The sequence below is a fragment of the Symsagittifera roscoffensis genome, chromosome 2 (assembly GCF_963678635.1).
Source record: "Symsagittifera roscoffensis chromosome 2, txSymRosc1.1, whole genome shotgun sequence".
Classification (NCBI taxonomy): Eukaryota; Metazoa; Xenacoelomorpha; order Acoela; family Convolutidae; genus Symsagittifera; species Symsagittifera roscoffensis.
Window position 1 is genome coordinate 71054215 of NC_087063.1, and position 16812 is coordinate 71071026.

General features: G+C 36.3%; 1 protein-coding gene across 2 annotated transcripts in view; it reads right to left on the reverse strand.

Moving 5' to 3' along the window:
* Window positions 1-1199: 1199 nt before the first annotated feature.
* LOC134840435 (syntaxin-1A-like) overlaps window positions 1200-16812 on the reverse strand; it is a 32702-nt gene continuing 17089 nt past the window's right edge. The window contains exons 2-10 of one of the 2 annotated variants that reach the window (XM_063856232.1): window positions 11321-11453; window positions 10491-10582; window positions 9881-9980; window positions 9658-9732; window positions 9142-9278; window positions 3571-3696; window positions 1948-2085; window positions 1591-1701; window positions 1200-1421 (exon numbers count right to left, since the gene is read on the reverse strand). In XM_063856232.1, coding sequence (XP_063712302.1) covers window positions 1344-1421; window positions 1591-1701; window positions 1948-2085; window positions 3571-3696; window positions 9142-9278; window positions 9658-9732; window positions 9881-9980; window positions 10491-10582; window positions 11321-11453 — 990 coding nt within the window. In that variant the 3' untranslated portion in view covers window positions 1200-1343. Of the gene's footprint in view, window positions 1422-1590; window positions 1702-1947; window positions 2086-3570; window positions 3697-9141; window positions 9279-9657; window positions 9733-9880; window positions 9981-10490; window positions 10583-11320; window positions 11454-16812 lie in introns of those variants that run through there. The other variant, XM_063856230.1, reaches the window with a different exon arrangement.

Here is a 16812-nt window from a genome sequence, read left to right on the forward strand (position 1 = left end):
TCCAAACCGTAGATCAACACGAACCAAAACAAGCGCCCTGGCACAAAAATTCGGTAATGCAATCCCGATCAATACAATCACAAAGAGCACTCCAATGAGTGAAGTATGCCTCATAGCGGTGCAACAAGATACAACAGAACCAACTGGCCAGACAATCACTATCCAGGAATCCTCAACAGACAGAGTGTATAGAAATAGAATCAAGTGACAAAACACCGTGCCATTCATCAGAGAAAACACCAGAACAGATGAGGGTTACGGAATCTTGTGAAGGAACAGGCGGCCCAACGGAAGTGGTATACGAACCCATAGATACCGTAAAAACACCAACGAAAACACACACACGGCGTCACCACAAAATAGCCCACGAACTAATTTCGCCTCAAGAATAGATACGTCAACTACGTCTCTTAGCCCGAATAGCCCCCAACAACGAGCGATTAGTTCACGTTACGTCATAGGTAGATCGGATGAAACGACATACTCTCCGGATAAATCCTTCATTGACAACTTTAACGATGCCATGAAAATACTCCAATCCATCTCTCCACCCAAAAACTCAATGACTTTCCAGAGGGAATTCGAGAAACAAGAGCGACCTAAACGTACAAACAAATACGTAAACGAGGAGAATGACAACAAGCCAAGCACTACACAAACCCCACAGACATAATCGGAAGCATGTACTCAACCGATATCGAAATTATCATTGGATGGAAACGACCCCAAAACTTCACACAAGGACGCTACGGATAATTCAAAAGATATATGATGTATTCATCATATACGAAACAAGGGGAATGTTATCCACACGGATACAGTACATACCAATATGAACTGTTATCCATTCGGATATACTAGAACTATGTGTATCTAAAACATTACATCCATCCCAAGTGCTAACCATATATACTTATTTAACACTATGTAAACTGAACTATATAGAAGTCTGATCTAAATTAAGTACCTACTAAACCTAACACCATATTCAATAGTTATTTATGAGTCTCTGTCTCTCTCATGATTTCGAGGTCAGATTCGAATCAGACTTAACTTTCTAAACTGAATTTAAGTTGCTCTCAATCTCTTCGTATTCCTATTTGACTACTTTGACTATCGAGATTATACCGTATATACCTCACCTAACGGCTGAGGGTATAACAATAACTTTGAATTCATAAGCACAATTAACATTCAAAACAAAATTTAATTATTTGCATTAACCTCACTTGATTAAATTCAAATATTAAAATTTAGATGATTAGTCCATGATCTTCAAATCACTAAGAGTGATCTAGTCTTTTGGTGTTTGCAGGACATGTATTCTGTGACAGTTGAAACGATTAAGTGACATTCAGCACAATGATGAGGACGATTATAAGGATCACTCCCACCACCACACATGCGATGATGATCTTTTTCTGAAACAAAATAATTCTTTTTCCAAACCTATATTGATTTTGAGATTTTTTTTTGCTCAGAAAACAGTATTTTTGTCTCCTGGTTATTTTCGTCCGAATCTTCAGCGGCTTGATAGTAGTTCCTTTGCTAATGCAACATATAGATGAAGATAAAGGGTGGGGGTTTTACCTTTTTGGCGGCCTTCTTGTACTTGACCGCTTTCTTAGTCTCCACTTTGGCCGCCGTAATCACTCTGCAGGACTCCTGCACATTGTTGTCAATCCGGTCGATGGTCTCTCCCTTAACAAACCGACGACATTTTTGAACACACTTCTAACGCTCACTTCTAATAGATCACAATCACTTCGTTCCAACCTACAAATCTATCGTCACAGTAGTCTCTATTTCATATACCTGTTTTTTTACTCTTTCAGTGAGAGTATAAGCGAAGAGATCGGATGCGTGATCTACTATGATGACGTAATATAATCTGATCTAATCTATAATATAATATATTATGATGCATGTTGAATATTTTGACCTGACCTGGTTTTCGACTAGTCTAGCGAGGTCCATGAACAGTTCGTGCAGCTCCTTCAGAGACCTCTCCAGCTTCAGGATCTCCCGATGTCTCATCTCCACCTCACTCAACTTCTTCTGCTGTTCCTTATCATCCACCATCACCTACCACACACAACGCATACATGCAAAAAGACATACCACTTGCTTCGCACCACTTGCAAAAAACAATCATAGGATGAATGCATTATAACGCTCAAAAAATAGCAAACAGAACTTCGAACGATGTTACAACTGATGAAGGAAGGGGAAAAAAACTTCGGGCATTAAAAATTGGGTGCCAGATTCTAATCGTTTTAAAAAGTACTCGGACATTTTAAGGAACAAACATGGTTTAATAGACCGCCAGAATTAAAATCGACAGCCCATAAACTAAACCTTAGCCAAAAAATGCCGTATTAACATCAGAGAGGAAAAATTGCATGTAGCGCCCAAATAGGATATACGATTGCTAGATAAGTAGTGTGAGCAAAGTAAACTACAGAATTTGGAAACTTAACCGTCAGAGCTTAAGTCGACAACCATGAAGCCGAAAAACCAACACAAGCAAAAAATATCGAAACTCTATAAATATAAATACAATGGTTTGAGTTCGATATATAGCATGGACCAGTCAGTGGCAACTAGTACCCTCTTGATGAAGTTGAATTTTCATAAAAGTGATCATGTAAGCATCATAGGTACCTCAACTGATATTGTTTAAATGTCTGTTAACCCGAAAAAAAAGTATACTTCGATTTGATATCGCTTGCTAGTCGTAAGCTTATTAACAAAAAATCACAATAAACTACATAGTTTCAACAGCTGCACCTACAATCACACACTCATCATGTAAAGTACACATTGATATCAACAAAGAAGCCAAAGTTCGGAAATTAACTTCTCTTTTTTTTCAAGCCTGATAGAGCAAATTACATCGCCAATAGCTATTTACAACTTGGAAACATATCCAACAGGCAATGGAAAAAGAGTAAATGAATGCAAGTAAAAAGAGAAAAGACTGACTCGTTTTTCGAAAAAAAATCAACTTTCGAAATTCGAGAGAAAATTATATAGCCTTAACGCTCTTTGAATTTTGAAAGAAATTTGTGATTTACTTTTTTGAAAATTAACTCAATTGGAGAAAACCGGATTAATAGGAAAAAATTTATTCCGTTGGGAAATCTGAAAATTGAATTCCACTTTCAAAACTTTAAGTCGATAACGTTTTTCGCAAACTTTACACATTCGCAATTGGAGAGCACAGTTTACAACTTTTAGCAGATGAACTAAATTAACTAAAAAAGAGAATATATACATAATTGCATTCATAAATACTTTAATGTATGATTGCACATCTATAGTTAACAGAGTATTTAAAAAATTCCAAAGAAAAATCACCAGGAAGTATAAAAGCGTCTTGCACTTAACGCTCACTGGCACTTAAAAAGCAAAAATCTGATTATTTAGCGTGAAAAAAAAATAAACAAAAAACTACCAAAATGAAAATACACTTAAATCATAATTACACTAAATCTGTTCTTTTTTATTATTGTTTATGAGATGGTTCGCGATACACTTCTCTTCTCTCCTCTCTTGTGCGTTGCTTACCTCCTGATTGAACACATCCGGATTCTCCGAGTGAATCATCTGTTCCAGTTCGTTGTTGTCGTGTGGCTTGCCCATCGCTTCCATCTGGCGGCGGATTCTCTCTTTGCACCCATCTCTGTACTCGTTCTATACAAACAGGCAACTTCAGAAATTCAGTAGCAAATCATCATCCTCATTTTCTACAGCTGCAGATGTTTTGGTTTTATTTTGTGGTTTAATTGAATTCTGAACAAATGAGAATATGCGCAAAAAATAAGATGCGATCAAATATGATATGAAAATTATTAAATCTTAAAAAAAACTACTCAACAGAAGAATAAAAACGAGTCCACGACAAAAAGGAACATCGATATAGCTTTCGAACATGCGAAGCGAACATTCATACTATATTGAAGCACATTCAATTTGTTAATATTGTTTGATAATCGACTCCAGTGATGATATCCGTTTTCCATGGCAATGAAATGTACTGATCAAATGTTCTATCACCCTCTCTAGGTGACCTATCGTAGAATTTACCCCTCGCCAAGTTTATTCCTACATAAAATATTCATTTCATGCAAATGCGCAAATATTCGTAAGCTGCATACAACTCAAAATTCATACTAGTCCACAAGCAATAATATGAATCTGATTGGTCGAACTTAGCCACAATGCAATTGGAAAAGTGTCAATCAACTCACGAAAATCGAAAAAACGACTGATCATTTTTCAAGCCTTTTCAAAATATAAATGCTGCGAAATCTGATAATTCGCTGGGAAATCTTAAAAAGACCTGATTGTGAAACTATCAGCCAATCACGTTTATCTTTGCGCCATTTGCAATTTTGTTACTGGAAAGCCTCAGTTGCTTTCCATGTATCTAATAAATTAAACTGAACTTAGAAAGAAATCAAAAATCAAACCAGCGAACAATTTTTTACACATAAAAAACGACAAAACCAAACGACCTAAATAAGTATCTTCACTTCGTTCATTGAAACTTAAACATAGAGGACGCGCATTTTCATAAAAAGAATTTCAGGTTAACAAATTTAGAATAGTGTAGGTGTCGCGTGCCATAAAGGCGAAAATTTAAGTTAATTGATAAGCAGCAAAGCAAAAAAATACTACATGGTTATAGAGCAAACGCTCGCTACGCTGCGCTTAAACTCGGTACGAGATGCCCAGTGCACATGACTCAGTTTTTGCATTTTAAGCGCTGCTAATTATCAGGCTATCCGAAGTCAAAAAATTCTCCGGCTATCCTTTGTTTGCCATTTATTGAAATTTTCATCTGGGCCAAACCATTCTGAATGTTTAAATAAAAAGCTCTGCTCGTGGACCGGTACGAAATTGAAGAAGCAAGCTATTGGACCGCACACCATCTTAATTCTCTCGGTAAAACAGATTGATTTCCTATTCTATTACCATTGTTTTATGCTCATGAATTTCTACACAGAGGCGGCGCTGAGCTTCGCAAACACTAGCGAGAAAACGACAAAAAAGCAGCTTCATAAATTGAAAGAAAAAAAAGAAATAAACATCGAATTAGTAAAACTTTGCTACCTATGGCTTCGAACCTGTAACCTTGAGTACTGGAGAGTCACGCCCTGCCCTCTCGGCCACGAACGCTTAACAACCGGCAAACACTAGTCACAAATAAAGCAGCTACATATGCTAACAAATTGCCAATCTATGCAGCAAAAGTGGCACCAAATACAAACAGACACAATTTTGCAGGTAATAGTTTGGAATATAACAAACTGAAGGCACGCACAATAATTTTGCATTTAATAAACTTGAGAGCATACAGCCACATTATCTATCAACTATACATTTCAAAAAACTGCGAAATATATTGAGTCCGAAATCGAATTTTTATTGGTTGTTTGAAAAAAATAGCTCTTTTTCGGTCCATTTGAGGAAATTAAATCGCATCAACTGCGTTAACTTGTTACTATTCGAATGTGAAAGCACATGATTAAAAAGCGCCAAAGTGCCCAAAAAGTGATTAGAAAAAAAAGAATAGTCGTAGTACAACACTAACGCTCACTGAAAATAACTAGTGTAAATATCTCCCAATAAATTTTCCCTGCACCTTGTGAAGAAACATCCTCCAGGAAATGAGAGTATCACTGGGATTTTAAAGAATACTTCTTTGACTATGAACAGTTCTAATAAGCTATGTGACGCGAAATCAGAAGACGTGTGGTTTACTTTACGCATTAATTTAATTATTTTCGTCAAATCAAACAAATTTATCAGGTTTTTATTAGTTATTTGTTCTCTTCAAAAGAGTGTCGATTGTGATAGCTGTTGTTGTAGCTACATTGATCTGTTTTGAACTAAAGATTGAATTAGAGAGATTGGTTATGTTAGAAATATAGAGAAAATAGGGAAGTTTCGTTTTATTTCGATTTGGTTTGTTGGGTCGTTTGATCGAAAATATCACTTCATTTCCTCCATATTCACTGGCGTTTTCACGCTGGTGTTGACACCTCCCGGTATACAACGCTTGAGACGGAATTTTATGTGTAAAACATGCCCGCTCATGAAGCCAGGTTTATTGATCGAATCCTTTGTTGACGACAGTGAGATGGTCATCTATGATGTTGGCATCAGCCGAAAAAAAACTAATTTGAAAGCATCTCTGTGTTATCTGACGGAATGGATTTTGTCTGCGCCATGCAGATGTGTGATTTCACTCTTTCTTAAGTATCATCTTGTTGCTCTAAGCGCTTTCTTCTGTTTCACTAGAAGACGCTGCAGTTTGCGCTGCTAAGGATGGTGGTCGAAACAGCAGCTGCACGAGTCATGACTCTTCTTCCAATTACCTTGAACTTCACAATGAGTGTTTCTTTGTAGCAACTTGACGTTTTGCAAGCAAGTTTTTTGCGAACACTTTCTTCATTGAAGTTTGCCGCAGTTTTTATTTTTTATACAAAATTTATGGAAATTGATTTAGATGTCAAATAAAGCTCCAGAAACTCTTGGGCTACAAGTTGCAGGTAGTTTGATGCCATCAACCATTACATTTGCTTCAAGGAAATATTCATAAGTCTATGTTGAAGGGATCGATAAACGTCTTTTGAAAGAAAAATTTTTAACTTTAAGTCACTTGTTGTCCAGGCTGTCCAGATAAGGAGTCATAACTTCAGTTAAAATTTTGATGTTGGGCCACATCTTATGAGGGTCATATCTTCTGCATAAGTATTTGCTATGATGTTACCATTGTTATGTATATGCATTTTGGACACGAAGTTAAATGGGACCGGCGATAACACCATCTTGTTACACCTTCCCGTTTTTGATTTGGTAATTCTGATTTCTATACAAGTGTGCCTTCCCCTAACGTAAGCGAGTAACCACTTTTCTGGATTTTAGATAGGTTCGATTTTCCGATATTGCTGAGTAGATGGTAAAGATCAACAATATCAAAGGCTGCAATCATGTCTAGGGTGAATATTAGTGTTGTTTGGCACAGATTAGCATTGTCCAAACCAGCTTGTAAGTAGAATATGACGCAGTTTAGGGCAAATGTTGTCGATCTTTTTTCTGTGAAATTGTGCATGTGTTATTAAAAGTTATTAAATAAACTCAGGTAGTAAAAAAAAACGCAATACGGGGTTAGCTACCGGAGAGAGCAATGCCATTCGTCGTTAGCTCTTATTCTGTTCACGCACTTTTTCCAGTGAGGTTTTATAGGCGTATAAAGTTTCAACTTTTCAGGTATAATAGCAAGACTTACTGAGAGGTTTAATAGTTTGCTTGGGTAGTTGACGGATTATTTATCAATAAACTGTAAATGATCTGGGCAATGTCATCAATTCTAAGGCTTGAATTCTTACTGACTTAATTGCATCATGGACTTTCGTTCAATTCAAGTTAGTTGATTGTATCATTGTCCCTTTCGTCTTCTTTGCTGTTGTATGCGTCTAATATGAACAGTTGGTTGAAATTATTGCATATAATTTGTTTGTTATGCTTACTGACAGAGTGCATGGTTGTGATGTGTTTTTCTGAAAACCGCCGATGGTTCTGGATAGTATGTTGTTTACTGTTGACCAGATATTAACTGTTGCCCCTCGATAGTCGACACTTCTAAGAAACGTGATCCATGTTGATCTTTAGTTATCTTCAGCTAGTTAAAAAAAATTTCCTGTAAATTCACTTATTTGGGGGGACTACGGTATATTATTGCTAGAGTCTGCTTATTTTGAGTAGTAACAGCTTTTGTCGGAAAGTTCTGCATCGCCTCTTTCATGCAACCTTGAGGTTAGTAACTAAAGGCCACGCAGCAAATTTTTTTTCGGACAATTTTCTCGCCTTCAATGGCTGATTAAGGCAAAGCTAATTTGCGGATAGCTTCTTAACTCTCACCCCAAAAGCTTTACGAGTCTGCTTTTTTAAAGTCAAAGTAGGTTTTCTTTGTAGCATGTATTAACTTCGCAGGCAAATTATAGGGTGATAGCTGAATGATATGACCCAAGTATATTTTCACAGCTAATCAGTGGACATTGCTTAACTTGATGTATCTACTTTTGCGTGTGGGTTTGTTTTCACCGAGTACAACAAAAACAGATGCGTCATTTTTTTCTCAGGCTGAAATCCACCGACGTCAAGCTCTAGTTCGGGTGATAAAGCAACAAATGCGTTGAAATCATCGAAAACTAGTGCTTGTTAGCAGATTTTGAAGTGAGACGGAGTAACCGATACTATAACTGAAATAAATGTAACGGGATGTAGGTGTGATATCTTGTTAGACTGGGGTGTTGTTATTTCAACTGCTTTTTGCTCTATGTGAAGGTCCTTTTCTGTAAGATGAACTGCCGGTTTACTGATTTCAATCTTGATAATGAATACAAGTCCGCCTCCTTTGCTGCAATTATTGGTCTACTTTTTCCGACGAATTGGTATCCAAAAGATAGGAAATTGTATCGCTCCATTTTCTGTGTCAGTTGTTCGCTTGTAATGGAATATATTGTCTAGTTTAGGTGTGAGACAGTTAGCGTTGAGTTGAAGAACTGAGAATTGGTTTTGGCGGTAGTTGTTGTTAATGAATGGTTAGGGGTGGTTGTTGTTTGTTGAGGCTATCAGTGGGATTTATTTTGAAGTAGTCACAAGGACCACTGATTTGCGTTTTTAAGAGTGGAGCATTTTAGGTGTATCCATCCAAAGAAATGGCTCCCGAGCAAACTTTCTTTGACATATTGGTTCAGGGCGAACTTTCTGTGACGTGTGCTACTGTTAGTTGGTCCTGGGTTTTGTTCAATTGATCTTCCGAACAGAGAGTGAGAACTAAAGCTCGAGCCAGTAACAAGAAAATGAGAAGGTAGAATGGTACTGATTGCTCGCTTAATAAAAACACATGTCTTGTTTCGTCTCTTTGTTTTCTAGTCTTCTCTCCTGTTTTCTCGTCTTCAGGTCTCTTTTAGGTTCTCGACACGAAACGGATGTATGGTGAATAGAATTTGGGTAACTTCTGATTGGGGGATGTATGCATGGTCCAGCCGCTTAGAGGCACCCAATCTTAGAACCAGTGCAAGCTAAGTGTATTACACTCCGTAGTGCAGAGTATTTTATTTTTACCTGTATGCGATTGTACTCTGTCATGAGGTCTATGAACTTCCTGGACCAGGTGGCCTGCTGGATCTTCCTCAGTCGGATCTCCACAGTGAGTTGATGGTTACTCGCCTCCTCCATCTTTTCCGTCTCTGTCTCCATCTCTACAACAGAAACACACAAACATTCACTTGACATATTACACACATCAGGTCCCAGTTATACAGCACATACACTACACACAGCAGACATATTAGATAAATATGTAGTAGCAGTAATAGTTTCACTCTGCTGGAACGGGTAGGACCAATGAGCACAATTTTAAAAAACTAGCGTTTGACCAATAACAAGAAAATTATCCAAACTACAACTGCTCACATATATAATGGCAACTTGCCCATTACAGCAGAAAACTCAACAGCGTATTGATCAACATTGGAGACAATTCTACTGTAATCCTCGAATTTTACTATCTCATAGTTACCGGCAGCTCAGTCAGTTTCACACCATTTATGATAAGTTGAAAGCCTGAGTAGTACTAACTTTTCAAACTGGACCTGACATTTGAGGCTTCTGTTCTGATTTCTGCATTTAGATTCTCCACCTCGTTCTTGTCCTCTGAAATCACGTGATCATAAATTGAATAATCATTTTTACAAAAACTTTTACAAAAATCATTTTTACAAGAACGGTTTTCAAGAACCATCATCACCCATATCAGTGTCAGAGAATAATTGAATGGGTAGAAAGAACAAGCGGTGCTAACTATCGGCTGGTTTTTCCTCTGCCAGCATCCTTTGATGTACAGCTCCCAGCTTGCCCGCATTCTCCTCAATCACTCCAATGCTCGCTTTCAATCTCTCAATCTGAACAAATTACTACTATTTCAAACTCTACATTCCCATTTAAAGATACTACTAGTAGATAGACAGCCCACAACAATTCGGCCAAAAAAACAGATTCAGTCACATACAATGCATCCAGTTTTCTAATTCCCAAACTATAAAATCGAAAGAGTAATTAGTAGTTTTTAACATTGTATTGGCAAGTAGCGAACTCTTGCTCCGCTGCGCTTATATTCGGCACGACCAATAAAAAGGTGGTTATTCAGTTTTGACGATTTAACTTTAAAATCAACAATAACTTCAACAAATGATCCAATTTGAATTTTGTCTACATTGTGTCTGCGTAATTTTGGCTGAAGGTCTGCGCTTCAATTTGTCTGAATTGCCTTTGGCCAAATTTTCTTAGCTCTAGGGCATCAGAAGAGCGGACTTTTTTTAAGTACATATGACAGATCAAACCTAATATTTGTACAGCAATTGATGCAAAGTGTACACATGTTGTGAAATGAGAGATACTTCATCTTAACTCACCTCTGCGAAGAACTCCTTCATGAACTGTCCTTCCTCTGCCTGTCCTTCATCGCCCCCTCCTCCGTCTCCCTTCTTATTCTTGCCCTGTGCACCTAATGCACGAAAGAAAGAACTAATTTCTCCAACCCATTATTCACACGGAGGCGAAGTTGTACTTCGCATACACAAGCAAAAATATGACGGATAACGCTACTGGAAAAAACAGAATGAGTCTACAAAATTTCTAAAGTGACGCACGCCCATTATGACGCATTAGCAGTACCAGTCAATTTGAAAAAAAAAAGATATTTACCATCTTACATGCCTCAATTTAACTTACATGCATCAACGCATTTCAACTTCTATACGAAAAAGTTCAACTACTATATTAAAAACATCCAACTCTGCCCAGGTTCGAACCCTCTTATTTTGTTGCGGGTCTCCTTCCCTATCTCTACGCTACAGATTCATGAAACCTTGAAGTTTAAGTGTTATTTATAATATAAAAGTTTAGCTGTGTTAATATCCTTGGCATTGGCTACTTCATAGCTGGTTATTGATCAAAATGAAAACTTTCAAAATCACACAAGCTTTGCTTGTGTACAAAATGAACACTAATATTTGCGACTTAGGTTGGAAAAAAAAAGAGTTCATACTATCACACACGCTTTGCTTGTGTAAATACGATTATGTAGCATCAGATTCAGAGACTAGGAGAGGACAGACAACGGGATCCTGGGATCCACCAAGCATCTGCCCTAATATGGTCATAAATTAAGTTGAAAGTAAACATTAAATTTTAAAAATGAATTAACAAAAATTACAATAATGTAGAAAAAAACAGACTGCACCTCCGCCAGCCCCCTTCTTGCTTTTCTTCCTGTCCTGTTTGTGCTTCCCTGCTCCATACTTGTCATACTCATCCTGGTCCCTCCTGCCCCCCTCTTCAAACTCATCGTCCGAGTGGTCATCATGGCCACCAGCCTAGAACAACATCTCATCGTAATCTGAAACTGGAGCCCTAAAGCTCAAAAAAAATAACTACACTTCCAAAACCGGTTATACTAACCCGTATAAACAGCCAAATATAAAATCATCCTAAAAATAAGGTTTTAGAGTTGATTAAAGCGAATAAAGTTTTGTTACACTTAAAATGTTTTGAACCGACGTACTCTTCACTGCAACCTATCTTCTATTGAATAAAAAACAGACACTTTCAAAAAATAAAATTGCGGATTCTTTTAACCACCCAAGCAATTGTGTTGTTTCGGAATCAAAGTCACCTATTCACGAAAAAGCGCTTTGCATAGGCGGGTGCAAAAAAAGTTTTATTTGCTTATTCAAGCAGGCGAAATCTGATGGTTCTTTACTTTGGCTCTGTTCCACCACCCCCTCGTCACACTCACACAATCACGCACACATTTCAAAATTTCCACTTCTAAAACATGCTAATATGGCTGAATGCGTATATTTCGCTGTAAAGCATGAAGAACAAAAAAAGTTCAGAGTAGTTGATTAATTCACCATGCAAAGTTATCTTTAAGTCTGTTTTACAACATGACCTTGAGATGTTTGAGCAAAAAAAACTAGTATCGGTTCAAACATAGCCAACAGACAACTGGAAAAGAGTCAATGAACGCAAGGAAACATAAAATAAAAAAAGACTAGCGTGTAACGCACCTCCGGTGCTTCTAATTTTTGAGAACTCATAAAAAACCTCTTATATTGAGAACTCACATCATATTGAAAACTCACATTTTGAGAACTCACATAAAAACCGCAAAAAAACTGAAAAACCATAAAAACGTCACATCTGGAAAGTTAAAAGTCCTGAGCAGTTATATGTGGCCGCGAGATTCGCGAAACCCTCGAGTAAACTGGCAGCCTCTAACTAAAGAATTGGAAATTTCAAAAATTGAAAAAAATTAAATTTAAGTTTTCTGAAATTTTTTTGAAAGAATTGCAAAAAATGTCATATCGCAAAAACTACGAAGAATTGAGCAGTCGTTATTGGAGGCAAATTAGCAAGCTCTTAAAACATTCTGACAGTCCCCTCTCCTCATTACAAGAAGAGGGCTTCAAAATTCAAATGAAATTTGAAAAAAATATATACTAAATTTGCGTTTGCTGAAAATTTTTGAAAAAATCACTGAAAACGTCATATTTCAAAAACTACAAAGATTTGAGTAGTCATTTTTGGAGGCAAATTCGCAATCCTTGAGAGTAATCTGACAGCAATTACTACAGGGCTGGAAAATTCAAGTTTTTGTATATATTTTATAAGTTGAGTTTTCTGAAAAAACTTCGAAAAAATCGTCTTTTCTCTAAAAGGATTTGGACATTCTTAATTGGATACCCAACCCCTGGAGAAACTCTGACAGCATCCCAATTTTGTGCTGCTAACTTTTAGCTCAGTGGAACAAACATTCGATTCCCTGGAAAATCGAAAACAAATTCTTACGCATTGCAATATACGATATAGCTTAGCCAAGCTTACATACGTTATGCTCTTAACTGTTGCCAAAAAACGCTTAAACATGGCAAGGTACGTGTCACGCGCATTTAAATATAGTATAGATAGATATGTCTTTACAGCTCTTTGAATTTCAAGAAAATATTATGATTGATACTCTATAGACAAAAATAATTCAAAATGAGAAAACTGGATCAATAGGTAAAATTTTTATTGCGCTGAAAATCTGAAAACTAAACTCCACTATCGAATCTAGAATTCGATCACATTTTAGCGACCTTTGCACTTTCGTAATTAGAGAGCTTATCTTATCTCATATTTGGCAAATCAAATTGAATTAAACTCGAATAGTGCACATAAATTTAAATACATTCCTATATGCATTAATATGTATGATTGCACTTCTGTAAAATATAAGAGCATTTGAAGACATTTGCGGAAAACCGAAATAAAAAAACGGAAACAAATCCTCAAGACCTATTAAAGTCTGAATTACGTTAATCGATTCCTAACAACAATTTCTTATCGTAAGCAAATCCATACGCAACAGTCAGTTTGATAACCAGGGAATGCGAAAAAAACTCCTATTGGAGCCAAGGAAATCAAAATGGCTGACTTTTCATTTGACAAAAATTTATGTAAACTGAAGCAATTGGGGAGCTTTAAGCTGGTCTACTGAAACATTGAACACTTAATTAGACCATAAAATTCGACATAGATCTCTACTGATTTAAATACAATAAAAAACCAAAGACATTCCTAATCAAAATACAAACCTGATTCCTTCAACTGGAAACAATTCCATTCATAAATTTGAAATTAGTAGACATTTAGCCATTCATAACTTTTCTCCTGAGTCGGCTTCCCCATCAACTCACATTAGCATCAGTTTTATAGTGTAACAAATTTTACAAGGATAAGTATGACGACCAATTATGTTTCTTATGTCCTAATTATTTGGCATGTAGTTTGATAAAATCGAACAATTTGAACCAATTACGTGCAAACTCGCAAAGGCTGCGGAAAAAGGCTCCTAAATCTTACTATTTAACTTTAATTGCATATTCAAGCTAACTGATCCGTATGCTTATGATTTCCGAGTGCTTATGATTTGCACTTTTTCTTTACATTATCCAATTCAGAGAAGTGCTTATGATTTGCACTTTTTCTTTACACTATCCAATTCAGAGAAGTGCTTATGATTTGCACTTTTTCTTTACACTTTCCAATTCAGAGAAGTGCTTATGATTTGCACTTTTTCTTTACATTATCCAATTCAGAGAAGTGCTTATGATTTGCACTTTTTCTTTTCACTATCCAATTCAGAGAAGTGCTTATGATTTGCACTTTTTCTTTACATTATCCAATTCAGAGAAGTGCTTATGATTTGCACTTTTTCTTTACACTATCCAATTCAGAGAAGTGCTTATGATTTGCACTTTTTCTTTACACTATCCAATTCAGAGAAGTGCTTATGATTTGCACTTTTTCTTAACATTATCCAATTCAGAGAAGTGCTTATGATTTGCACTTTTTCTTTTCACTATCCAATTCAGAGAAGTGCTTATGATTTGCACTTTTTCTTTACACTATCCAATTCAGAGAAGTGCTTATGATTTGCACTTTTTCTTTACACTATCCAATTCAGAGAAGTGCTTATGATTTGCACTTTTTCTTTACATTATCCAATTCAGAGAAGTGCTTATGATTTGCACTTTTTCTTTTCACTATCCAATTCAGAGAAGTGCTTATGATTTGCACTTTTTCTTTACATTATCCAATTCAGAGAAGTGCTTATGATTTGCACTTTTTCTTTACACTATCCAATTCAGAGAAGTGCTTATGATTTGCACTTTTTCTTTACATTATCCAATTCAGAGAAGTGCTTATGATTTGCACTTTTTCTTTACATTATGCAATTCAGAGAAAACTTCAACACTAGGTAATTTTTAATCCCTCGCGAATTCTGAAAATTAAAATCCACTTTTGAAACTAGAAGACAATCACGTTTTGACCTTACCATTTTCGCAGATCGAGCGTGGATTTTTCCCTCCCTTCTAACAAAGAAATGAACTGAACTAAAGGATTAATCATGATTCAAACCGCAAAAATCAAACTTGAGCGTAAACTTTTCCTAAATAAAATCTAGACCAAGATGATTGAAAACATGTAAAATTCTTTACCGATTAATTACTAGCAAGTGACACCAGTGAACCAAAAGCATAATGGTCAATTTCAAAGATACCCACAAAAGCTGCACTTTGCAGAAATAAGCAAGAAAATCACAAGAAATAGCTCTAAAAATGTAAAATAAGGAAAGAAAGAAAAAGTAAAAAAAAACAAGCCTCGAAAAATAAAGCTTTTGCAATATGCCGGAATCCATCTTCGTACTTAGAGATAAGAAGCCTCACGTTTTCGCATAAACGGCACGACTGCGCAAAAATATTAACACTAGATGCCAATAAAAAAGCTAGAGTTGCTATTGAATTGCGTATGTTATGCAGCAAAAAGGCCACGTGCCGGATTTGATTTCCAACTTGTAGATTACAAGTCCCACATCCTCGAATCTGCCCCACCGTTGCTTGGAAAAAACACTAAGACTAACCACGAACAAAGCAGCTACCGATGCTATCAAATTGCCAATGCTTGGAAACATAAAAGAATAAAGAAATAACGGAACTTTATCTCTGCGAGTCTTTCATCGCTCTGTTATTTTAAAGCTGTATTTGAGTACATTATTCTGAGTGAAAATGTTAACATTAACTTAAATGGCTAATAGCACCAAGTGCAGTTTATCTGCGCTGTAACTGCCACGTACACTCTGGGTTTTCTTATGATAGAATAACTTGGTTATTGAGTTTTTGGATGAAACTCAAAATTTCGAATTACGGCAAAATTGCTTATCAGACAATTTCATAGTAATAAGTTGCTTCTGCTATTTTTACACAAATTTGGTGATAAAAAGTATGGAAATGTGGCAAAAAAAATAATTATTTTTCTCTTTTCAGACAATTTCCCTTAGTCGATGAAATTGTATGATAATCTTTTTTTTTTCATAGTATGAAATTGTATGACAAGCATTTTTTGTCATCCCGGGATCTAACTAATCTCCTTGTTTTTATTATTCACACTTGTTTTTATTGTTGTTAAGGCCTTGCAAACTTATGCTTCCTAAAACAGTTGCTTCAGAGCTCAGCTATTGCAACCCAGTTATTTTTAAATTTACTGATGCTAAGAATAAGACGAGAACTAGTAGTTTTGGATTAAGGAGTTTCTCAAAACTATGCAGCCCACGATAGACTGTTTTCTCTTATTTAAAAAAGAAACTGATGCGACTAGCAAGGGTGTTGGGCTCTTTTTCCTCCTCTTTCCTCCTCCTCCCTCCCTCCCTCCCTCCCCCCCCCCCCCTCCCTCCCCATCTATCTCACTCGAACATGAATTTTATGGTCTAACGAGTGGTTTTACAAGGTTAATTATGAAGAACAAATATGTTTGTCATGGTCTAATTAGTCTGTATGTCAATTTTCATGTTAATCGGACAAAGTGAAATGCAATTTCAAATATAAAAATTTGCAGGTGGGGGAAAGGAAAAAAGAGCCGGATGTTGCAACCTAGGTACTAAGTGTTTAGAAGTATATAACAGACGATCAAGTACAAAATCACAGGCTCAAATTGTTCATCAACAACAAATTTATAAGAGTTCATCTCAAAACAAACTGAAACAGACGTTTGGGTCGTTTTCGAGTTTTAGGTCTATCAATTTTTCTATACGAAAAATTTTCATAAACATTAATTGAGACCATTTGATTGCAATTGCAGCAAAGAAGAATAAACAAAGTTGGAAAACGCCAATGTCGAAAAAAAAACTTA